The following is a 27067-nucleotide window of genomic DNA, read 5'->3' as shown; positions in this document are numbered from 1 at the left end:
TAGGAACATACATTTCATGATTGCTAGGTTCTTCTCGTCAAACTTTAAAGATATGCTTTCAAAATATATATACATACCTCAAGTTCTGGGATCAGGAATTTTTAGTGACTGAAAGATGATGAGGAAAATGTAAAGCTCTTACTTAAAAGTATCAAGTCAAACACATTGGTGGTATTATCTTTGCTGAAGACAATTACTTACTTTTATCCTAATAAGAGATAATATAGTAAATATGCAAATAATGCTGTTAGGTTAATCTGATCAAATACATTAATAACTTAATAACCACTCTCAAGTTTTGAGGAGTGTTTGCATATGAAGAATAAAGAGGTATGTATGTATGTGTGTATATAGTTAAAACATTCTCCATAATTTTTATTGTCCTAGGAATTATATTAAATGCACTTTTAAGTCTGTTTCTAAAGGAGCCATAATTAACATTTTATTTTAAATAAATTAGGCTAGGAATAGGATATAAATTTGTGGAAGACAAAGTTTTTTATCTGTTTTATTTACACCATATCCCCAACAAGTGGAAGAGTAACTGACATAGAGTAGGTGCTCAGTAAATACATGTTGAATTAATAAATTAGGACAAGTTTAGTGAGGACTATAAGACAATACTAAGAACAAGAAATGGCCCTGGCCATTCAGTGACCATACTTTGTCTTAGAAAGACAACTAGCAGGTATTTAAAGCAAAGGGGTTCAATCCAAGTTTGGATTAACACTAAAACACGCTATTGACATCTGTCCAAATTCTTTCCACAATCTTGGATTTTTACGTAAATGTTCTGAAATCTTTTAAAATAGCACAACAGGCATAAGCCCAGAACCACGACGGCTTTGTTTCAATATAGAATTAAGAGGAGGCCTATTGGGCTTCCCTGGTGGCGCAGTGGTTGAGAGTCCGCCTGCCGATGCAGGGGACACGGGTTCGTGCCCCGGTCCGGGAAGATCCCACATGCCGCGGAGCGGCTGGGCCCGTGAGCCATGGCCACTGAGCCTGCGGGTTCGGAGCCTGTGCTACACAACGGGAGAGGCCACAACAGTGAGAGGCCCGCGTACCACAAAAAAAAAAAAAAAAAAAGAGGAAGCCTATTGATGAAATATCTTTAAGATGAATTATTCATGCTGGGAGATGAACAAATTACTTACTAATTCAGTTGTAATGCTTAACTGTGTTATCTGACCAAGAGATTGAAATGGTCCTGAAAAACTCAGTAGAGGCAAGAGAACTTGGCAAGGAACTGCACCCCATGGAATCACATAAAGACCCTAAATGCTACATTATCATCACTATTATATAATGTGCATTGTAGTTACCAAAGCTCATTGATATTTATTATCTAAATTGATGCTCAGGACAACTTTGTGAATTAGGTAATAGTACTGAATCATGCAGGAATTTGGGAGTACTAGTTACAACTTTTTGCAATCTAACCAATTGAAAATAATAATAGTAACAACAATCATAATAATTATAGCTAACACCTAAATAGTGTTTATTTATGTGCTAAGTACTATCCGTGTACTTTTACATCTGTCAACTCACTTATTGCAACCATAATGTTACAAATAGGAATCAAGGCATCTGCTCTCTCTATATATATATATATTTTTTTTCTTTTTTTTGCGGTACGCGGGCCTCTCACTGTTGTGGCCTCTCCCGTTGCGGAGCACAGGCTCCGGACGCGCAGGCTCAGCGGCCATGGCTCACGGGCCCAGCCGCTCCGCGGCATGTGGGATCTTCCCGGACCGGGGCACGAACCCGTGTCCCCTGCATCGGCAGGCGGACTCTCAACCACTGCGCCACCAGGGAAGCCCATGGCATCTGCTATATTAAAGTTAGTTGGCAAATTCAATTTCCACTTGATGTAAAAACTACAGTTTGTCCCTCTCTCCTGAGTTGAAGATAATCAGGGAATGACCACTCTGACTTTTCCACCCAGTGTCCTGCTGTACAGCTGAAACAGACAGAACTGAGGTCTGGATACAACAGGTTCATGTGTCCGGGGGTCTTTTTACTGACAGAGCCTGCATGTGTAAGCTTTAGGCTTTCCCCAGTTTCACCAGTCTCTCACAAGGTTTTCCAGTGGGTGGAAAATGGTTACTGAAAATGCTGCTGCTCTCTCTGCTCTCTCCTGCAAAGTCAAGCAGATATCCCCCAGGCCTCCACGGGAAACTGCAGGGAAGAAAATGAGTGTTCCAGTCCATCCTATACCCGGCACCTCCAGCAGCCAAATGAGGAAAACAGAGGACCAGGCAGGTTTAGGAGCTTCCTCCAAGTCAAAGAACTGGCAAGTAGCAAAGCCAGGTCTTGAGTCCTAGCACTCTGAGGGCTGTCCACGTCATATTCACTCTACACGACACTGGAGACCTTCCACTCAGACAAGTTTGATGAAAGCTGAAAGGCAAAACTCCTGGACACTCTTCCAGAAACGCTCTCATGCCTTTACCAGATTCTCTTTTTCCCATAATTTTTTGCCACATGCTCTGAAAACATACCATTCAAACCACTTCTTTCTGAGCCAAGTTAAGGGATGAAGTGAACAACAAAAAAGAAAAGAGAAAGACACTGTAAATTTTATCTCACATCAGCATATTTAAAACTTGACTCAGTTTTGACCTTGCTACAGTTCCATTACTCAATAAGTACTCACTATATTGAATAACACAGTAAAAATCTTCAGTTTAGAGAGTTATCAATTGTGCCAAAAGTATAATAGTCCACTTTGTTGAACATCAGACTCAGGAGCAGATGCTACACTATTCTCTTACTTGTATTTTCTCGTCAGTCTTCATTCAACAAGTATCCCAATATGAAACTGCTTGTTAGTTTACTTTCCACTGAATACATACACATAATTAATATGTGCTAGTTCATGTAGTATTTACCTTACTGTTTATTAACATGCTTAAACTGCAGAGTATGAATAAATTTGACATGTTACCACCAAGAAAAAGTCTTACCAGTCTAATGTCATTAGCAAAGGTCTTTCCTCTAATTTTTTTTTGTGGGTTTTTTTTTAATAACCAGTTTGAATGATTTATTGTATTTCTAAAGTTCTTTTTAAGAATTCCACTATGGGAATTTAGAGTTTAATATCTCTCATTTAGCCTCTGATCTCTTAAACTATTCTTCCACTGATAAGCTCTCCAACTGCAATTATAGTAACAGATTCTATAACTTTATTAGAGTAGAATTTTTTTTTTTTTTTTTGCGGTACGTGGGCCTCTCACTGTTGTGACCTCTCCCATTGCGGAGCACAGGCTCCAGATGAGCAGGCTCAGCGGCCATGGCCCACGGGCCCAGCCACTCTATGGCATGTGGGATCCTCCCGGACTGGGGCATGAACCCGGGTCCCCTGCATCAGCAGGCGGACTCTCAACCACTGCGCCACCTGGGAAGCCCTAGAGTAGAATTTGAGATGTGGGGTGGAAAGGGAATTATAAAGATCCATTCTTCCCAAGAAGTCCTGGCAATTTTGGACCCTGTTAGCGTGTCTATGGGAGCCAAGTACTTTTTGTTTCTGCTGTAATTCTTCCTGATGAAGTAAAAAATTAAAAAGGTTAAGTAACTTCAAGACATCATAAAATCATGACAAAAATCATTTCAGTTTTGAATAAGACAGTAATTACTTCAGATAATGACATCCAGCTCATCTGTCTTGTACTTCCTATGGACAAATTTTCCTGGGTACCATTTGAAATGCTATTTTTTTTGCTTGATCATTTGTTTTTAAGGTTATTGTTCAGACACCCAATATAGTATATAATATTTGGTTTTATTTTATTTTATTTTATTTACTATTTATTTATTGAATTTTATTTTATTTATTTTTTATACAGCAGGTTATTAGTTATCTATTTTATACATATTAGTGTATATGTGTCAATCCCAATCTCCCAATTCATCCCACCACCACCATCCCCCCACCGCTTTCCCCCTTGGTGTACATACCTTGGTTCTCTACATCTGTGTCTCTATTTCTGCCTTGCAAACAGGTTCATCTGTACCATTTTTCTAGATTCCACCTATATGTGTTAATATACGATATTTGTTTCTCTTCTTCTGACTTACTTGACCCTGTATCACAGTCTCTAGGTCCATCCACGTCTCTACAAATGACCTAATTTCATTCCTTTTTATGGCTGAGTAATATTCCATTGTATATATGTACCACATCTTCTTTATCCATTCATCTGTCAGTGGGAATTTAGGTTGTTTCCATCACCTAGCTATTGTAAATAGTGCTGCAATGAACATTGGGGTGCATGTGTCTTTTTGAATTATGGCTTTCTCTGGGTACATGCCCAGTAGTGGGATTGCTGGGTCATATAGTAATTCTATTTTTAGTTATTTAAGGAACCTCCATACTGTTCTCCATAGTGGCTGTATCAATTTACATTCCCACCAACAGTGCAAGAGGGTTCCCTTTTCTCCACACCCTCTCCAGCATTTGTTGTTTGTAGGTTTTCTGATGATGCCCATTCTAACCGGTGTGAGGTGATACCTCACTGTAGTTTTGATTTGCATTTCTCTAATAATTAGTGATGTTGAACAGCTTTTCATGTGCCTCTTGGCCATCTGTAAATCTTCTGTGGAGAAATGTCTATTTAGGTATTCGGCCCATTTTTTGATTGGGTTGTTTGATTTTTTAATATTGAGCTGCATGAGCTGTTTATATATTTTGGAAATTAATCCTTTGTCCATTGATTCATTTGCAAATATTTTCTCCCATTCTGAGAGCTATCTTTTCGTCTTGTTTATAGTTTCCTTTGCTGTGCAAAAGCTTTTAAGTTTCATTAGGTACCATTTGTTTATTTTTGTTTATATTTCCATTACTCTAGGAGGGGGGTCAAAAAAGATCGTGCTGTGATTTATGTCAGAGTGTTCTTCCTATGTTTTCCTCTAAGAGTTTTATAGTGTCCCATCTTACATTTAGGTCTTTAATCCATTTTGAGTTTATTTTTGTGTATGGTGTTAGGGAGTGTTCTAATTTCATTCTTTTAAATGTAGCTGTCCAGTTTTCCCAGCACCACGTATTGAAGAGACTGTCTTTTCTGCATTATATATCCTTGCCTCCTTTGTCATAGATTAGTTGACCATAGGTGCGTGGGTTTGTCTCTGGGCTTTCTATCCTGTTCCACTGATCTATATTTCTGTTTTTGTGCCAGTACTATATTGTCTTGATTACTGTAGCTTTGTAGTATAGTATGAAGTCTGGGAACCTGATTCCTCCAGCTCCTTTTTTTTCCATCAAGATTGCTTTGGCTATTTGGGGTCTTCTGTGTCTCCCACAAATTTTAAGATTTTTTTATTCTAGTTCTATAAAAAATGCCATTGGTAATTTGAGAGGGATTGCATTGAATCTGTAGATTGCTTTGGGTAGTATAGTCATTTTCACAATATTGCTTCTTCCAATCCAAGAACATGGCATATCTCTCCATCTGTTTCTGTCATCTTTGATTTCTTTCATCAGTGTCTTATAGTTTTCTAAGTACAGGTCTTTTACCTCCTTAGGTAGGTTTATTCCTAGGTATTTTATTCTTTTGGTTGAAATGGTGAATGGGATTGCTTCTTTAATTTCTCTTTCTGGTCTTTTGTTGATAGTGTATAGGAATGCAAGAGATTTCTGTGCATTAATTTTGTGTCCTGTAACTTTACCAAATTCATTGATTAACTCTAGTAGTTTTCTCGTGGCATCTTTAGATTATCTATGTAGAGTATCATGTCATCTGCAAACAGTGACAGTTTTACTTCTCCTTTTCCAATTTGTATTCCTTTTATTTCTTTTTCTTCTCTAATGGCCATGGCTAGGACTTCCAAAACTATGTTGAATAATAGTGGTAAGAGTGAACATCCTTGTCTTGTTCCTGATCTTAGAGGAAATGCTTTCAGTTTTTCACCATTGAGAATGATGCTTGCTGTGGGTTTGTCGTATATGGCCTTTATTATGTTGAGGTAGGTTCCCTCTATGCCCACTTTCTGGAGAGTTATTATCATAAATGGGTGTTGAATTTTGTCAAAAACTTTTTCTGCATCTATTGAGATGATCATATGGTTTTTATTCTTCAATTTGTTAATATGGTGAATCACATTGATTGATTTGTGTATATTGAAGAATCCTTGCATCCCTGGGATAAATCCCACTTGATCATGGTGTATGATCCTTTCAATGTGCTGTTGGATTCTGTTTGCTAGTATTTTGTTGAGGATTTTTGCATCTATATTCATCAGTGGTATTGGTCTGTAATTTTCTTTTTTTGTAGTATCTTTGTCTGGTTTTGTTATCAGGGTGATAGTGGCCTCATAGAATGAGTTCCTTCCTCTGCAATATTTTGGAAGAGTTTGAGAAGGATGGGTGTTAGCTCTTCTCTAAATGTTTGATAGAATTCACCTCTGAAGCCATCTGGTCCTGGGCTTTTGTTGTTGGAAGATTTTTAATCACAATTTCAATTTCATTACTTGTGATAGGTCTGTTCATATTTTCTATTTCTTCCTGGTTCAGTCTTGAAAGGTATACCTTTTTAAGAATTTGTCCATTCCTTCCAAGTTGTCCATTTTATTGGCATAGAGTTGCTTGTAGTAGTCTCTTAGGATGCTTTGTATTTGTGCGGTGTCTGTTGTAGCGTTTCCTTTTTCATTTCTAAGTTTACTGATTTGAGTCTTCTCCCCCTTTTTCTTGATGAGTCTGGCTAAAGGTTTATCAATTTTGTTTATCTTCTCAAAGAACCAGCTTTTAGTTTTATTGATCTTTGCTACTGTTTTCTTTGTTTCTATTTCATTTATTTCTGCTCTGATCTTTATGATTTCTTTCCTTCTACTAACTTTGGGTTTTGTTTGTTCTTCTTTCTATAGTTCCTTTAGGTGTAAGGTTAGATTGTTTATTTGAGATTTTTCTTGTTTCTTGAGGTAGGATTGTATTGCTATAAACTTCCCTCTTAGAACTGCTTTTGCAGTATCCCATAGGTTTTGGATCATCGTGGTTTCATTGTCATTTGTCTCTAGGTATTTTTTGATTTCCTCTTTGATTTCTTCAGTGATCTCTTAGTTATTTAGTTACGTATTGTTTAACCTCCATGTGTTTGTTTTCTTTTCGTTCTTTTTCCCTGTAATTTATTTCTAATATCATAGCGTTGTGGTTGGAAAAAATGCTTTACGTGATTTCAATTTTTTTAAATTTACCGAGGCTTGATCTGTGACCCAAGATGTGACCTATTCTGGAGAATGTTCCATGTGCACTTGAGAAGAAAGTGTAATCTGCTGTTTTCGGATGGAATGTCCTATAAATATCCATTAAATCCATCTGGTCTAGTGTGTCATTTAAAGCTTGTGTTTCCTTATTAATTTTCTGTCTGGATAATCTGTCCGTTGGTGTAAGTGAGGTGTTAAAGTCCCCCACTATTATTGTGTTACCATCAATTTCCTCTTTTGTAGCTATTAGCATTTGCCTTATGTATTGAGGTACTCCTATATTGGGTGCATATATATTTATAATTGTTATATCTGCTTGGATTGATCCCTTAATCAATATGTAGTGTCCTTCCTTGTCTCTTATAACATTCTTTATTTTAAAGTCTATTTTATCTGATATGAGTATTGCTAGTCCAGCTTTCTTTTGATTTCCATTTGCATGGAATATATTTTTCCATCCCCTCACTTTCAGTCTGTATGTGTCCCTAGGTCTGAAGTGGGTCTCTGTAGACAGCATATAGATGGGTATTGTTTTGTATCCATTCAGCAAGCCTATGTTTTTTTGGTTGGAGCATTTAATCCATTCACATTTAAGGTAATTATCGATATGTATGTTCCTATTCCCATTTTCTTAATTGTTTTGGGTTTGTTTTTGAAGGTCCTTTTTTCTCTTGTGTTTCCCACTTAGAGAAGTTCCTTTAGCATTTTTTTGTAGAGCTGACTTGGTGGTACTGAATTCTCTTGGCTTTTGCTTGTCTGTAAAGCTTTTGATTTCTCCATCGAATCTGAATGAGATCCTTTCTGGATAATCTTGGTTGTAGGTTCTTCCCTTTCATCACTTTAAATATACTGTGCCACTCCCTTCTGGCCTGTAGAGTTTCTGCTGAGAAATCAGCTGTTAACCTTATGGGAGTTACCTTGTATGTTATTTGTCAGTTTTATCTTGTTGCTTTTAATAATTTTTCTTTGTCTTTGATTTTTGTCAGTTTGATTACTATGTGTCTCAGCGTGTTTCTCCTTGGGTTTATCCTGCCTGGGATTCTCTGCACTTTCTGGACTTGGGTGGCTATTTCCTTTCCCATGTTAGGGAATTTTTCGACTATAATCTCTTCAAATATTTTCTCAGGTCCTTTCTCTCTCTCTTTTCCTTCTGGGACCCCTATAATGCAAATGTTGGTGTGTTTAATGTTGTCCCAGAGGTCTGTTAGGCTGTCTTCATTTCTTTTCATTCTTTTTTCTTTATTCTGTTCCATGGCAGTGAATTCCACCTTTCTGTCCTCCAGGTCACTTATCTGGTCTTCTCCCTCAGTTATTCTGCTATTGATTCCTTCTAGTGTATTTTTCATTTCAGTTATTGTATTGTTCATCTCTCTTTGTTCTTTAATTCTTCTAGGTGTTTGTTCTTTAATTCTTCTAGCTATTTGTTTAACATTTCTTGCATCTTCTCGACCTTTGCCTGCATTCTTTTTCCGAGGTCCTGGATCATCTTCACTATCATTCTGAATTCTTTTTATGGTAGGTTGCCTATCTCCACCTCATTTAATTGTTTTTCTGGGGTTCATCTGGTACATCTGGTACATAGCCCTCTGCCTTTTCATTTTGTCTGTCTTTCTGTGAATGTGGTTTTCATTCCACAGGCTGCAGTTCTTCTTGCTTCTACTGTCTGCCCTCTCAATATTTTGCTTTAAAATCAACAAAAGTTGTTGCCACTAACCCTTCTAGAGCCAAAGAATCCTTTCTGCTCAGCTATCTTAATTTTGTTTTTCAGTGAGTTTGGTTAGCTTTAGAGTTGTATCCATTATTGGAGTCATATAATTCTGAATCATTTCATTGCCCATGAAAATATAACCAGAGTATAGTAAAAGCTTAAAAATCCTCAAAGAAATGCGTTTCAGTAGTCTGAAAATGTTTCAAATCAAATTTTTTCTCTATTTCTCATCGAATAAAGCTATTCATCTCACTAGGAAATTAGCTTTCAAAACTAACCAACAGATAAAACTTTTAAAAAGTCAGAGATCATATCTTGAATTGCAATGAAATTATAGTTATTTAAATAGGTATATACTTATAGAGTTATTTGACTTTTACTTAGCTAAAGTTTTTCCTGATCAATCCCCCTGATTAAATTCAACTTTATTTTGGCCTATACTCACATTTTTTTGGAAGTACTATAAAAAATTTTCCAAATTGGGCTGATTAACATAGTTCATCCTTCCTATTGTTGCAAGAAATTCCAATATGATCCATTTCCTGGAGGTATTTTGATCTTAGTTGCTGTGGCCTTTGCTGCAATGGCTTTGATTTTTAAGGTAAAGCCTCACTTCCCTAATACATTCTATGTCTGGGCACATGTATTTAGGCCTCAAAAGGCCACATCTTTAGACTTAAGAAACAAAAGCAGTGGTGGTTTCATATACATGTGTGTTAAATATAAAACTGTCTTCCAAGGTAGAGGGGTCTATAATTCTGCTCTCACTAGGAAGTCCAGGACTCTGAGATATTTTTCATAAAGTGGATAAATGAATTTGATCAATCCACAGTCTCTCAATCAGCCTTCCTTAAAACCAAAGCACAGCCCTCTGAGCTTCAGTGTTTACAGCAACTCTCTGGCCTTCACAAGGAGCCCCATCCATGACTTGGATTTTGTTTGTTTGTTTGTTTTGTTTTTTTGCGGTACATGGGCCTCTCACTGCTGTGGCCTCTCCCGTTATGGAGCACAGGCTCCGGACGCACAGGCCCAGTGGCCATGGCCCACGGGCCCAGCTGCTCCACGGCATTTGGGATCCTCCCGGACTGGGACATGAACCGGTGTCCCCTGCATCGGCAGGCGGACTCTCAACTACTGCGCCACCAGGGAAGCCCCATGACTTGGATTTTAATACTGTGCCCTTAACCAATGGCAAGAGTAAGCCACCAAAAAGAAAAGACAGGGACACTAATTTTAAGTACTTAATTACAATTCTCTATAGGTTAGAGTAACCCCAAGTATTATAGCACATAATCCCTGAAATGTCAGTACCTTGACACAGCAGAAATTGCTTTCTTGCTCAGATAATGGTCCAACACAGGAACTCCTGATTGAAAGGTAGCTCTCCTCTACGTGGTGATTTCAGACAGCCTCCTTTGTCTTTTGGTCCTGCCATTCAAGGCCTCATAATCTTCTGAATTCACCCAATGAAAAAAGAAAGCATGGAGAAACACCCCAGGTTTTTTAGACCATGGCCCAGAAATAATACACATCGCTTTTGTTCACATTTCACTGATGAGAAATTATCACAAAATCAAACCCAGGTGCAAGGGAAGGGGGAGAGGAGGGTAGAAAATATAGTTCTTGATTTGATGGCAACTTGACAGTGATAAACCTAAAGTAAGGAACAAGAAGCATAAGTTTGATGTATAGCTCACCACAAACATCATCAAACAACAATTTACTAACACCTGTTTTGTTCTGGATACCACATTAATAATCAACATATGTGAAGTGACAATAATTAACTACAGTTTATTCACTCATTCATTCATCAAATGCTTACTAAACTTCTACTTTTTTTTAGGAGGATGAATTAGGAGGTTGGGATTAACATATACACACTACTATATATAAAACAGATAATCAACAAGGACCTACTGTATAACACAGGGAAGTCTACTCAATACTCTGTAATAACCTATATGGGAGAAGAATCTGAAAAGGAATAGATATATGTATATGTATAACTGTATCAATTTGCTGTATACCTGAAACTAACACAACACTGTAAATCAACTATACTCCAATGTAAAATAAAAATATAATAAATAAAAGCATAAAAAAGGGGAAAATGAACTTCTACTCTGTGCCACTTGCTAGGCTGTGAACTAAGGAAACAAGAACAGTGTTCTCAATCCAGGGCTGAATAGCGCTATATTACCCCCAAAGGAAGTCAAGTACATTTTTAAGGTTCCATTGCAGGAGCACCAAAAATAGAGACTTCTCTGCTACCTTTTTCTCTAAAAGAAAGCTTTTGAGGCAATTTCATCCTTGATATGTCCTTAAAAGGCATTAAAATGGTCATCAAAAGTAAGAACTTGTGGTTTTCCCTTGTACTTAAATTGGTTAGCATTTTAAAATTAGATGTAGAAGGAACATCAAAATATTTTTATAATGCCTGAGCCCTCTAAAATCTCAACTTGGTCTTGGATATTTAAAGAAATAACTTTAGGAATGTCAGAAAAGAAAAGACCTCATAAATGGAATGAGATCTGGGTCCTTGGAAAAAAGTAGTATTCAAATCAGGAGAGGAAATGAAGGAAGGTGTTCCAGGCCAAAGGAACTTGAATAGTGCTGGTCAGTAGACAGTGGTGAGGTACCATTATCACTAGGAATGATCAGTTAACATGAGGGGAGGGGAGGCCCTCTATCAGTCTAGCTTCACCTGATTTAGAGAAACCAGGTCTGTCTTTCCTGGTGAACTGTGAGCACCTCAAGGCAAGAACCATAGGCAACCTTTAGCTCCAATAGTATCTGTCCAATTGTGTCTACCCAGGTTTGGAGAATTGAATAAAATTGAATGTGTGCATCCATTTGTATACAGTATATGTGACATATCTTTACCTATCTACAGTATACATTACAACAAGGGGAAACTTTTAAATCATATCTTGACTTCAAAAACCATGTATTGTCAGACTGAGATGGGAAGAAGGTGAATGCTCTTATCTGTCTAGGATTGGAATGCTTCTCACTTGTATCACAAATTAAATTTACTGGAATCTTTTCTTCTCTGTACATTTCTCCTCCTGCCATTGCCTCTTACTTTGTGTGGTAAATATATGTTTCTCCACATAATCTTCACCCCAGAAAACTGCCATTATCTATTCTATTAGTCCTACACATCTGAAGTATTGGGAAAAATGTTAATTAAAAATTCATGGTGGCATCCTTCACATGTTGTAGAACAAATTCTGGTAATGTTTATTATTTCCAACATCTAGAAGGCTGTTATTTACTATCTGTGCAGTTGTAGAAGGGGAAAAAGTTATATTACTACCTTGCTGTATTTCTTATAAACAATAAAAAAGTAGCATGGAGGGTCACAATTCTATCACTTTTCTCATAAAAGCTGGAATTCATGAACATGGTGATTAGAAGAATTTATTTTTCTCGGGCTTCCCTGGTGGCGCAGTGGTTGAGAGTCCGCCTGCTGATGCAGGGGACACGGGTTCGTGCCCCGGTCTGGGAAGATCCCATATGCCGCGGAGCGGCTAGGCCCGTGAGCCATGGCCACTGAGCCTGTGTGTCCGGAGCCTGTGCTCCGCAACGGGAGAGGCCACAACAGTGAGAGGCCCGCGTACTGCAAAAGAAAAGAAAAAAAAAAAAAAGAAGAATTTATTTTTCTCTAGGTAGAACTCGATTGAAATTAGATTGAATCAAAATGACGGTCCTCAAGACATTTGCTGCCATTTGGAAGGACACTGACTTTTTTTTTAATTCTAGGGAAATAAAAAAATCTTAGCTTTTCAGATACCAATCCAGACTAGTTACTAGTGATTGATCACTAATCAGTCATAACACTCTTGCTTAGTCTGGTTACTACCTCTGAATCCTCAGTCCAGCACTCCAGCAGCCAGGACCCATGAGTTGGGGTTTATATGAGGTGAAACTATTTCCTTTTCCTATTATATCTGAAGTAACTCACCTGTAACAGTTTAAAAAGCAAAATATATTATCCTATAATATTTGCAGAGATATCAGTGCCCTTTTAGGTTCTGATCAGTGCTACTAATCCCTACAAACAATTTCAACACTTTGCTGGAAAACAGTGAAATCTAATTAACTGTATTCTAGAAGGGACTGTGGCTCTTAATAGCTTAGCAACTCAGAGGATTCATCAGGAGTAATAAGAAACATACAAAGTTCCCTTGGCCCCCTTAATAAGCATAATATTGATGAAGGAAAAAGGAAATGAGGCAAAAATTGACAAAGTAAATATTGTGAGTTTGGGAGTCAGATAATATAACTATGGGAAAATCAAAACACATTTACTTTTTGAGGCAAGACAGTCAAATGCAAAGTAAACAAACAAATATAGGACCAAGAAAAGGCAAATATATAGGGTGCATGCTCTCCAGCCCCTGTCCACACCCATAGCAAATAACACTTGCCATTCACAGCACTGTCATTCTGAGCTCAGATGCAACCTTAGGAAGTCCAACACAGCAGTCCATGCAGCCGGTGATACAACTGGTACATGAGATGAGGCTTTGTTGTCATTCCCAGTCTTATCTCTGTTGCCAAACTCCAGACTTTATTTGGATCTGACCAGTTTTTCCATTAATGCCCTCTTTCTGTTTCAATCCAGGACATACATTGTATTTAGTTGTTGCATTTCCCATCTCCTCTGGCCTGTGACAATTTCTCACTCTTTGCTTCTCTTTCATGACCTTGATGGTCTTGAGGAGTGCTGGCCAGGTATCCTGCAGAATGACTCCTGATCTTGGTTTGTCTGGTGCTTTTCTCATGTTTAAACTGGGGCTATGGGTTTTTGGAAAGAATACCATGGAGAAGTGCCCTTCTCATTACATCATATCAGAGTATATCATATCCACATGACATCACTGGGGATGTAAACCTTCATCACTTGGTTAAGGTAGTGCTTGCCAGGATTCTCCTCTACAAAGATACTATTTTTTCCTTTCTCTACTCTATTTTTTACAATCGTGAGTCATTAAGTCTAGCCTACCCTCAAGTGTGGGGAATTAAGCTCCAATTCCTGGAGGGGGGAATATGTACTTACATTTTTTGGAATTCTTTAAGGAAGATTTGTGTCTTCAGCACTTATTTATTCAACAATTTATATGTGTATACACTTATGACTCAGTCCTGAGAGGATAGTAGCCTCTTGTTTTGGGGAAATTACCTTTATAAAAGTGCAGCTGATGCTTTTTTTTAAAAATTAATTTTTATTGGAGTACTGTTGCTTTACAATGTTATGTTAGGTTCTGCTGTACAGCAAAATGAATCAACTATACATATACACATACCCCCTCTTCTTTGGATTTCCTTCCCATTTAGGTCACCACAGAGCACTGAGTAGAGTTCCCTGTGCTATGCAGGGGGTTCTCATTAGTTATCCTTTTTATACATAGTAGTGTATATATGTCAATCCCAATCTCCCAGTTCATCCCACCCACCCCCTTACCCCCTTGGTATCCATAAGTTTGTTCTCTATGTCTGTGTCTCTATTTCTGCTTTGCAAATAAGTTTATCTGTATCATTTTTCTAGATTCCACATATAAGCGATATTATACAGTATTTATTTTTGCTGATGCTTATTTATATTATTTATTATGTCAGTATGGACTCATGGATATTTATTTTATTTTCAGGGTTATAATCCAATACTATGTTATTTGTTTCACTGCTCAGATTGTCCCAGCTTTTGCAGTCATTGTCATTGGGAGCTCTTTCAGTTAGCGTCTCTTTTATCAGACTGCTTTCCTTTCTCCTGTATGGACTGGATACATCTCTTTGAAAGGTGATGGGGAAATACAATCTGTCTTGTGAAGTATAGATAAGGTTTTAGTCAATAAACAGTCTCTACTGTGGGCAAATAAAGCCTTTTAATATGAAGGGCACCCACAGAAGTGTTATTTACTTTTCAGCTGAGAATAATAAAAATGAACTTTATAAAGTGCCTGTCATTTAAGCTAGCTGGTGCTTGAAGTTGTATTAGCAAGTTTTTTTTAAGTGAAATGACTTTTTTTTTTTTTTCCTGTGGTATGCGGGCCTCCCACCGCTGTGTCCTCTTCCGTTGCAGAGCACAGGCTCCAGACGCACAGGCCCAGCGGCCATGGCTCACGGGCCCAGCCGCTCCGCGGCATGTGGGATCTTCCCGAACCGGGGCACGAACCCGTGTCCCCTGCATCGGCAGGCGGACTCTCAACCACTGAGCCACCAGGGAAGCCCCGAAATGACTTTTTTTGATCCAGCTTAATGACACAACTGAAGTACTCAATTAATCAGAGAAGATCTGGGCTCCTTCCTGTGCTGTGCACACATTTTTCTTTTAAATCTTCTGCAGTGCAGTGTGCCTTTGTACCAGACTCAAGGAAATGAGCATTTAAGCTGCCTGCAGAGCTAAGGTTTCCTACTGAGCTTCCACCTTGGAAAGTATTGCTGTCTCAGACCCCTTGGCTCCGCTCCAACCGCCTCCAAGGGCATGTTTATAAGAGGGAGGTTTGCAGGTATATATTTTGGGGGGTTTTTACTCAACCTACTTTAGGTTGAGAAGCAAGAAATAGTGTGTTGCGGGGCTTCCCTGATGGTGCAGTGGTTAAGAATCCGCCTGCCAATGCAGGGGACACGGGTTCGAGCCCTGGTCCAGGAAGATCCCACATGCCGTGGAGCAACTAAGCCAGTGCGCCACAACTACTGAGCCCGCACTCTAGAGCCTGCGAGCCACAGATACTGAGCCCGCACTCTAGAGCCCGCGAGCCACAACCACTGAGCCCACGTGCTACAACTAGTGAAGCCCGTGCACCTAGAGCCTGTGCTCCACAACAAGAGAAGCCACCTCAATGAGAAGCTCGCGCAACGCAATGAAGAGTTGCCCCCGCTTGCTGCAACTAGAGAAAGCGCGTGTGCAGCAACAAAGACCCAATGCAGCCAAAAATAAATAAATAAAATAAATGTATAAAAAAAAAGAAAAAAGAAATAGTGTGTTGCATAGCTCCTGTCAATGTGTATACCTGGAGTCCCCATCTCCTTCATGGCAAATTTCAGGATTTCTTTGAGTGCCCGAGGGGCACACTTCTTGAAACCGACCCCATGGATGCCTTGTGAATGTTAATAGTGTATTCTCTGGTCACCACCTTGTTGATGGTGGACCGACCCTTCTTCTCGGCACCCTTCTTTGCAGGAGCCATCCTGCTGGTCTGGGGTTGGAAAAGAAGGGCACAAGGGATTGTGGGAGAAGGAAAGCAACATCCTAACCTACCCCTTGAAAAGAAGGGAAGTTCTTACCATGTATGCTGAGAGGTTCTACCTGGAGGAATGTGTACATTGCTAGAAGCTCTTGCTCTATGGGGCTATATCGGGTTTCTGCCCCCTTTTAGAGCTGGGACAAATATCTGAGGGGTATTCTGTTGTCTTTGCCACAGTGCCCAACCCATACCTTCCAGGGTTACAGGCAGATCTAACACCAGTGGTAGCCCTGCTTGAGAGATGCCCAGGGCTTTAATCAGCTTCGCTAGTATTTTTGCCTTCTCAAAGGTGGCTTACTGCTCTGATCCATGTCCCATGCACGCCCTTTCTTTACCAGGCAGTATAGGGATGGCGGCACTGTCCAGGTGGGGAGTAAAAACCTCCAAAACCCCCAAATCCCTATAAAAACTTGAATTCCTTTCATGTTCTTAGGGGTTGGATAGGTTCGTACATTATCGGTCAAAGCTTCTGGGACAATATACATGTTACCCAAACAAATGGCTCCCAAAAACTTGGTGGCAGTGCCTGGGTCTTGAATTTTCTGTGGGTTCATTGTCCATCACCTCCACAGAGGTTCCAGCAAAGTCAGCAGAGTGTCCTGCAGCAAAGGCAAGTCCTCATGTGTTAACATTATATCATCAATGTAATGAGCCCATTCTGTTGATGTGGGGAGAACGCCCAATTTGCAACGTCGAAGGGAACTTCCTGACTATAATGGTTTGCCCTCTGTAACCATCAGTGGGATCAGACAGCAGGGGCATTTCATCCATTTCAATGTCAATCACCGTAACATCCTCTTCTTCATTCAAATCCCTTTCCCAGGGATTCCACCTCTTAGAATCCCAGTCAGGCTTTGTCCCACGCTTAGACCTTAATCCTAAGCAGCTTGTGCCCTCCTAGCTTTGCAAACCAGCACACTAAAGTCTCTAACTTCTTACTCTGCTCTCCCACTTTGTCTGCCATCCTGGAAGCTAGCAGACTAGTGGACACTGCACACCCTTCTCCAACCTCAGCTCTTCTTCCAACTTCTACTTGAGCTTCCATCTCTAGCTGGGCATAGTGGCCAGTGAACTGCCCACAGTAGAGACTAGCCCACTGTCAGCCCTTCATTTCCCTCTTTGCTGCAGTGCACCATGCAGAGTTCCTCAAACAAGCTCACTAAGCCAGCCAGGGTTCCAGGGTGTCCCCGGATTCACGTGGAGGACCACAAGCATCTAACATACAGGTCACCCTTCCCCACATAGAGGTCAATGGCCAATTCGGGATTTCCCCCACAGATGCCACTTTCCCAAAACCCACTTCTCCAGTCTCCTGACTGGCTTACCAATTGTTTGTTTGCAAATTCAGGAATTTCTGGAATGAAATCTGAAACTGGCCCCCATACACAGAGGGCAAGGAGAGGCCAAAGATAGAGGCAGACCACTCCAGATGGGTAGGTGGGAGGTTTACTAAGCAAGGGAACTTACATATGAGGCTGGTCTCAAGTGTTCACGGGACGAATAGATCTCCACACCTGTCTACCAGAATCTTTAAAGTTTATATGGAGGCCTTAACTGGATGCAGTCACATATACTGTCCAGATGGTCTCAATAACACCTTAATCTCTCAAGGCTGCATCCTTGAAAACAGCTCCCACTGTGGGAACTGTGAGCAGAACATGCATTCCAAGGATGGGGGATGGAGTGAGGAGCCTCCCATTGCTCTGGTCCAGCTCACAGGCAGTCATGTCCTCTGGATGACCTCTCCCAAGATGAACATAAAACCTAAAACTATTAAGCTTCTAAAGAAAATACCAAAAAAAAAGATCTTTGTGACTTTGAGGTTAGAAAAACCTTCTTTGGACACAGGAAACTCTAATCGTAAAGAAAACATGGACCACTTAGACTTCGTCAAAATTAAAGTTTTCTGCTTTATCAAAAGGCTACATAGAAAAATACAACGGCAAACCACAGAGCGGAAGAAAATTTTCACAAAACATTGTTCTGACAAAATTGTGTCCAGAATATATAAACATCTCCTGAAACTATGTACTCTGTTTCACTTGAATGTTTACAATGATAATGTTTTCCTGTTATGAGTCTAGTAACCTCATAATAACCACATGTCATGTCCCAGTCGTAATTAAAATAAATAAATAAGAAAAAGAGAATCAAGGACACCACACTCTGGAATCTCCTCTCCCTCTTCCTTTGCGCCCACTAAAAGGTCAAATGGAGAAACGTACTACTATCCACCCTTCCTTTCCCCTGGACAGGCAAAGAAAAGTCTTTACGAAGGCTGAGGAAGTGGATTTAACAAACAGTTAAGGAGATAAAATTAGTAATATGAAGGCAAGTTGTCACTCCTGAAATAACAAAAAGAAATTGGCATGGGTTTTTTTCATGATTTGAAGAAATTGGGGCAAAATGAAAACAATCAAAGAAGAGATGAAAGAATATTTATAGCAAGTTATCTAAAACCAATAGAAGACTAGATAAGAAGGTAAAATTAGAAAGGAGTTGAGTGTGCTCATAACTCTGGTGACTGGTGCTCTGACCATCACTGGGATAATATAAATCAGAGGCTCTGAAGCATCTCGGTAAATGGAAGCAGCATACACTGAGCTGTTTGGTTTAGAGTGATTCTCTCCTATTCATAATTCTAATGAAAAACTATTTAAATATGGCTTTGGACTGCACTGGTATTTTCCATGTCATAATTAGAGCAGAAACTGAAAGTTACAAACCCCCCAAGATGTTCCTGCATCAACTCCTGATAGGATATGTCTGGTTTTAGCTATGGTTACTGCAGTTAATGTTCCATTCCAGGGGACTAATGAAATTTGGTGTGTTGCTATCAGTATTTGCCTTGGTTCTGCAGAATGTGTTTTGACTGAAGTGTTATTAGAGTCCCTCCCCCAGCACTACGTGAGAAGCTAAAGATACTTAAGAGATTTTCAGGTGCTATGTAACAAGCTCTGTTCTAATTAGAAATCATACTACCTCCTAAGGAGTTGGTAGTGATTATCAACTGTGTTATTTTCTTATAAAAGGAAGCCAAGACAATTGAGGTTGGGTCATTTCCTGAGTATGGCTGTATCTCTGGCCCCTTCACTGCCCCCAACATGATCCCTTAAATTGCTCAGGGAATTCTACTTACCTGGTGTCCCGAGGCCCCACTGACTGACTCGAGCCTCCTCCTTACAGCTTTCCTGCTTCCTCTTTTACATTTCACTCACTCCACAAATGCTCCCCATCCCAATACAAAGGATATTGAATGTAGCAGTAAAGAAAACTATGAATAGCCTGGTTTAAAAAGACAACCTCTCATCTTAAAAAGAAAACCCTGACTCCACATTTCCCTCCACATCCACCACCTTATTTTTCTGCTCCCCTTTTCAGTAAACTCCACCACGGCACCAGATGACTCTTGTCAAGGTCATGGATGTCACCCGGATTGCCCAGCCCATCCACAGTCTGTCAGCAGTGTTTACACAGTGGATCACGCTCTCTTACTTAATACACTTCCTTCACATGGTCGTGGCATGGAATTCTCTCTCCTCGTTCTCCTCCACCTCAGGAGCTTTTTTTGTCCTCTAATCTGCAGGTTCCTCCTTACCTACCTGATTTTTTTAAACAGTGAAGAGCTCCAAAGCCCAGTTCTCCACACTTGTTCAATTTATCATCACCCCCGAGGGGATCTTACCCAGCCATCTGAAAGAATGTGTTACATGCGTTGCTGTGGAACAAACTTCAAGATATATTGTTAAATGAAAACAGATGAAAGATGGCAAGTTGGATGTGTGCAGCAGTTTAGGGTGGCTGACAATACAAGGATAGAAAACTTCTACTCTGAAAGGCTCAGGCACAAATAAACCAGGAAGTTACATTAAAGAGCTGACAATGCAGCTCTTTAATGCAGCCCCTCAAACCGTAATGTTTTTACTAATTTAACTAGAAATTAAATTTAATTTAAAGCTAAAAAGATGAATCAGGCATACATCCTACCCTCCAGAAATGTATAGTCTGCTGAGGGGAATGAAAAATAAATAGATACAAAATAAGGAGCAAAATGGTGTCACCAGAGAAATGACAAGTAGGAGTTATGGGAGCTCAGCTAAATAGAGCAGCTTTTAAAAGCTCTATGAAGCTGAAATTATTCTGATTTTTTTTTTACTGCACACTTTCAAAATTAATGCATTTCCTAATTGCCTCTATAATCAAATTGAAATTTCTAAAGTTTTCTGTCCCTTATTCATGCTACTGTATGCTCTTAATTTTACAATCGGAGTGGAAAAGCCTTTTTACTGAGAACTACTCTATCCCACAAACCTCAAGAACCCAAGAAACACATAGCTAAGGATTAATATTTGGAGAAAAAAACAACTTTATTTCATTTTATTAAACAGAAAGGGGTCAAAATGGAGAGATAAAGACATAAGACACCGGGAAAAATGTAGAGAAGTTGCCTCAAGCAGCTAGTAGATGGCTTAGCTGGGATCTGAACCCATGTCTGTCTGATTCCAGAGCCCATATTCTTTCAGTGTTATAGCCTGGTCTCAAATATACGTGCACATTTAAACTGATTATAAACGGATGGAAAGGTACCAGCGGAGAAAAAAATATTCCATTTACAAGAAAGAAGGAATTGTGGATGGCACAAGTCCCCTGAAAGAACTAGAGAAACACAAGACATTCAAAAGTGGACCTCTGAAGTACATCCAGGGACTTCCCTGGCCGTCCAGTGGTTAAGACTCTGTGCTCCCACTGCAGGGGGCATGGATTTGATCCCCGGTTGGGGAAACTAAGATCCCACATGCAGTGCCATGCAGCCAAAAAAAGGAGGAAAAAAAGTAGGTACATCCACAGAAACACTGTAAAACGTCATAGAAACAGAGAGGCAGAAGAAAGATACAGACTATCTTAAAAATAATTGCCTCATTTCTGATCTTTAGGGAAATCATCATTATTTTCTTTCATTTTCTGTGTCTAAAAGATAAATGATCCTCATTTACCCTCTTCTTGGTTTTTGCCCTATAAAGAGGAGAAATGAAATTTAGAGCTAAATCTCATCCAGGCTGGAGATTTTGATTCCTGCCCACTGCCTTCCAGTTTCCACTTCATCCAAAGACCTCTACACACCTTCACTCCCATTTCACACATGTCTCAGCTGCTCTTGCCCTCATCCTCCGCTGAAGTCATTATGTCTGTTGGGGCTAATCCACAACAATCTATGTCCCTTCTTAAAACTGCTGAAACATCAGTATTTCTTTGAAGTTTTCCTGGACCTAATGTCATAGAGTCAAATCAGAGGATTTGATCTGTGTTCTAACCAATAGTCATTAGCCATGAATATTCCTATGCAGATTTTGATTGACTTATTCTCATGAATATACATTTATATTTGACTTTACTTTTTAAAAATTCCTTACAGCTATGCATTCAGTAAATGTCACCGACTATCTCATTGACTGCCCAGCTTAATGACAGTGTTCCAGTAGACAGGTGACAAGACAGATAGGTAGTTAGAAAGATGATAGATAGATAGATGGATAGATAAACACAAATGTTAACCAAAACTAAACACATTTTTAAAAATATAGAGATCTTTGAGCTTGGTGATAATTCTGTTTCACAGTCAATTTACTGTATTACTCTGAGAACGATTTGCCATAAACATCAAAGTGACGTTATATGCTTTTTTCTCTCTTTTCTCCAGAGAAATGCACAGTGGGATATGTAAAATGTCAGAAATAATTAGATGAAATTGCACAATCCCATTGTGACACTAAAATATCTCTGAAGTTAAATATTTACTGTGAAACTTTAAAATCTGGTTTGAAGGCTTCTTATTGTAAACAATATAATTTTTCCTTTAATGTAATGGTCCCAGAATTTTTAAAGCGTGATATTATGTGAATATATGTTTCCAAGTGTAAAAAGCCTTATAAATGTAAATGATACAGTAATTTGGGTGGCGAGATAGAATTAAAATTTGATAATGTCTTCCTCATAAAGAGTTTGGGAATTTTTTTAAAAAGTAGCATTTGAATAATAATGTAAAGATGAAGTTTATTAGTGAATATAACAAAAAAGAAACAGACTCACAGATATAGAGAACAAACTAGTGGTTACCAGTGGGGAGAGGGAAGGGAGGAGGGGTTGTACAGGGGTAGAGGATTAAGAAGTATACATAATAGATTGTATCATGTATAGAATCTATTATGTATAAAATAAGCTACAAAGATATATTGTACAGCACAGGGACTATAGCCAATACTTTATAATAACTATAAATAGACTATAACCTTTAAAAATTGTGACTCACGGGATTTCCCTGGAGGTCCAGTGGTTAAGACTCCACGCCTCCACTACAACGGGCACGGGTTCAATCCCTGGTCAGGGAAAAAGGATCCCACATGCCGCACTGACAAAAAAAAAAAAAAATTGTGAATCACTATATTGTACACATCTATCTTATATAATATTGTACATCAACTATACTTCAATTTATAAAAAAGATGAAGATTACATTCAAAGAAGAAAAAAATTATATCAAAAATATGTAAGGATTTTATGAATACCAAAATACTGTCATTTTGTCTTCCAGGTAAAAGAATATGGCTTTTTTTACAATATCTTTATTGGAGTATAATTTCTTTACAATGGTGTGTTAGTTTCTGCTTTATAACAAAGTGAATCAGCTATACATATACATATATCCCCATATCTCCTCCTTCTTGCGTCTCCCTCCCACCCTCCCTATCCCACCCCTCTAGGTGGTCACAAAGCACTGAGCTGATCTCCCTGTGCTATGCGGCTGCTTCCCACTAGCTATCTGTTTTACATTTGGTAGTGTATGTATGTCCATGAAGAATATGGCTTTTTCATTCATTAACCAGTAGCATACTACTTTCCAGGAACCCTCCATTCAGAAGAAATGCTGTGGTGCTTCCCTTTACCCACACGAAATGGAACCCAAGAGACTACGCAGCTGAAGAAAACATTGCCGCCTCCTTACAAATGAGAGATTTTCAAGTCTACATAGTTTCCAACTGCAGGAAAATAACCATCAGCTTCTCCACAGTGTAGATTAGAACAGGGGAAAATGAACATCACTAACTGTACCCCAGAAGCCAGTGTGGCTGTGAGACCCAAGACCATCACTGAGAAGATGCTCATTTCCATGACTCTGGTGATGATCACCACCCTGACCACGCTGCTAAACTCGGCCGTGATCATGGCCATCTGCACCACCAAGAAGCTCCACCAGCCTGCCAACTACCTGATCTGTTCTCTGGCTGTGACGGACCTCCTGGTGGCCGTGCTCGTCATGCCCTTGAGCATCACGTACATCGTCATGGACAGCTGGAAGCTGGGGTACTTCACCTGCGAGGTGTGGCTGAGTGTGGACATGACCTGCTGCACCTGCTCCATCCTCCATCTCTGTGTGATTGCCCTGGACAGGTACTGGGCCATCACCAACGCTATTGAGTATGCCAGGAAGAGGACCGCCAAGAGGGCCGGGCTGATGATCCTCACGGTCTGGACCATCTCCGTCTTCATCTCCATGCCCCCTCTGTTCTGGAGGAGCCACCGCCAACTCAGCCTGCCCCCTAGTCAGTGTACCATCCAGCATGACCACATCATCTACACCATTTATTCCACACTTGGGGCATTTTACATCCCCTTGACTTTGATACTGATTCTCTATTACCGGATTTACCATGCAGCCAAGAGCCTTTACCAGAAAAGAGGATCAAGCCGGCACTTAAGCAACAGAAGCACGGATAGCCAAAATTCGTTTGCCAGTTGTAAACTGACACAGACTTTCTGTGTGTCTGACTTCTCCACCTCAGACCCTCCCACAGGGTTTGAAAAGATCCACACCTCCATCAGGATCCCTCCCTTTGCCCATGACCTAGATAACCCGGGAGAACGCCAGCAAATCTCCAGTACCAGGGAGCGCAAGGCAGCACGCATCCTCGGACTGATTTTGGGTGCATTCATCTTGTCCTGGCTGCCATTCTTCATCAAAGAGCTGATTGTAGGTCTGAGCATCTACACCGTGTCCTCTGAAGTGGCCGATTTTTTGACATGGCTTGGTTATGTTAATTCTCTGATCAACCCTCTGCTCTACACAAGTTTTAATGAAGACTTTAAGCTGGCTTTTAAAAAGCTTATTCGGTGCTGAGAACATACTTAGATTGTAAAAAGCTGGAAGGCATGACTTTTACCAGCCTCGTGAGTGCAGAGGGGTAAGGGGTGCAACTTATTAATTCTTGAACATAGTTGGTTCAGGAGGTTTGTAAGTGTGTGCGGTCTTGGTTTTTGTTTGGTTGTTTGTTTTCTGTTTTGTTTGAGGCTTGTTATTGGGTGTGCTGTTTTCTACCTCTGGTCTTATTTGTGGTACCTAATTGCAAATAAACACTATCATACAAAAACAGAAATTTCACAGCAGTAAAAATAAGGTAAAATAGTAAATACTTTTTACGTTTTTAGCCATTTCAGTTAACCCTGCAATTAAAGAATACCAAAATAAATCTTCATTTGGAGAATTTCTTATTACTTATAAATCAAATATCTGATAACTTGCCCTGGTGTGTGGCATTAATTCTGAGCATATGGATCCAAATGCTTACCCAATTCCAGTGGAAACTGCAGGACCACATAAAGCATTAAAAGAAAACAAAGTGGTGTGCTGCCGTCTACTGCTTGCAGACCTGATCTAAAGCCACTTATGATGACATGGCCCACTCCTGTCCAACACAGATAGTACAGCTGGCAAGTCTTCTTAGTTCACCATTAAATACGCATCCTCATTCTCCAAAAAGAACTTGGAATGAATGTACGGGCACTTTCCTAGGTCTCTGACTATGAATGTGAAACATAAGCAAATAATATTATAAGACAATCATGGAAATTCGTCATTTTGTTGCTATTTAACCTGACAGACATATTGGGCCTCCTCCAGTTCTAAGAAGTGTCCCAGCTAAGCCTCGAGTACACTCTCCCATTCTAGCAGGATTAAGGTGTGAGTACAAGTCAAATTTGGAGAACTTTTAAAGCAGTATTAAGCTGCTGAACCCATTAAGGGGTGCAGGGATCAAATGAGAGAATATATTACCTGAAGAACTTTGCTGGAGACTGTTGCTCATTAAGTTACCAGCTGTGCACTTGGGAAAAAAATTAAAAATTGAAAATCTGTGTTTACAGCGAAGGCCACCCACTAGCAAATGAGTATGAAATTGTGTCTCCTGGAATCCCTATAGCTTCCATACTGGACTGCAGACTGGGGCCAGGAGGCTGCAGGCGGGACCCAAGGCCACACAGTGCGTGGCCAACGTGGACTGATGGCTCTGGTCCTATGGTGGAGCTCATCACTAAGTCAACAGTGATGACAGAAGGGACTGAAAGGGTGTAAGTTCTTGGACACTCCTCAGTAGGTGACTGTTCTAGACCTCTGCTCCTCACCTCTCATCCACAGCCTCTCCCACCTCTTCACTCCCCCCAGATCACGTCTCTTGTTTGTTTGTTGAGAAGACATTGCTTTGCCCCCTGCCCACCTCCACCTCCATGTTTTACCCCTTAGTTCTATCCCCTCTCAAATTTTCTGTAATCTTGCTACTTTCCTCTCTCTCTCTCTCTGTCTCTCTCTCTCTCTCCCCCCCCCCACCATCCCTTCCTCTCCCCACTCTTCTTTAATCTCACCCATCAGTTTGCTCAAGTCTCTTAGACATTAGAACCAACGTCCTCCGGCCCTACCTCCCCTTCCGGCCCCTGCTCCATCTCTCTCCACACTCTCCCATCTGAGTCTCCCCAGTCATCAACCTGCTCGTTCTACCTCCATTTCTCCCCTTCCACTAACTTTTCTCTCCTTTGCCATCTGGGTATGCCCCCCGCCCAGTTCCCCCAAAACTGATCTCCCAAAGGATATCGGCGACTTGCCAATGGGCAAATCCAGTGTGCTTTCCTCTGTCCTTATCTACTTCCCACTCTCATCAGTTAAAACAGCTAACCATCCCTTTCTTGTTTAAGCCCATACCTTCCAGGATCCCTTTACTAACCTGGTTCTCCAGCTACCTTCTCATTCTTTGCCTCCTTTTCTTCATCCTAGGGGTTTATCCTCAGCTCTCACCTCCCGTATATTCATACTCCACCCCAACCTCCATCATTTCCACAAATAGTTCCATGCCTGAGGCTCTAAAATGTGTGTCTTTAATTCTGATCTCTCTCTTTCTCAAACCCTAGACCCATGAATTATGTCTGGTGAACATCTCCCTACTGACACTCTATTGGTGCCTCAAACACAGCCTTTCTAAACTGAACTCATGATCATTTCCCACACTCATACCTTCTCCTTTTCCACCTTCTCAATCTCAGATAACAGGATTACCATGCTTTTTATCATTCACATTAGGTAAATGAGATTCTCTCTCTTTGTGGCTTGTATCTCACATCCAGATAGTATAAAAGTCTTGTCCATTTACTTCTGTAGCAATGTTTGTATATGCACCCCTCTTCTCCAATAACTTGGTCCTCTCCCCTGGACCAATCTTCTTATCTGATCCACCTACCTCTGGACCCCTCACCTGCAACTGTGCCCCTGCACACCTGCCACTCCGCCCCTGCACACCTGCCAGATACATTTTCCTAGAACAGTGGTTCTCAAAGCAACATCTCCAGACCAGCAGCATATCACCTAGGAACTTGTTAGAAATGCAAAGTCTAGGGCCCCACTGAAGACCCACCACGTCAGAAATTCTAAGGCGGGGGCCATCCATCTCTATCTTAACAAGCCCCCTAGGAGATTCTGGTGCATGCTAAAGCCTGAGATTCAGTCTCCTAGAATGTCCTGTTGATTTCTAACTTCACTGCTCAAAATCCCTTAGTATTTTCCCACCAGTACAAAATAAATTAAAAT

The 27067-nt window shown here is 40.2% G+C and overlaps 1 protein-coding gene across 1 annotated transcript; it reads left to right on the top strand.

The window, feature by feature from the left end:
* Positions 1–23251: 23251 nt before the first annotated feature.
* On the top strand, positions 23252–24337 carry HTR1E (5-hydroxytryptamine receptor 1E; the record flags this gene model as incomplete). Its single annotated transcript, XM_082633890.1, has 1 exon — positions 23252–24337. One exon carries the CDS (start codon positions 23252–23254, stop codon positions 24335–24337), a length of 1086 nt encoding a protein of 361 aa, XP_082490016.1.
* Positions 24338–27067: the final 2730 nt, after the last annotated feature.

The sequence above is a fragment of the Mesoplodon mirus genome (assembly GCF_964341445.2).
Source record: "Mesoplodon mirus genome assembly, chromosome: 10".
NCBI lineage: Eukaryota > Metazoa > Chordata > Mammalia > Artiodactyla > Ziphiidae > Mesoplodon > Mesoplodon mirus.
Note: the sequence above shows the minus strand (reverse complement) of the source record. Positions and strands in the feature narration are given on the sequence as shown.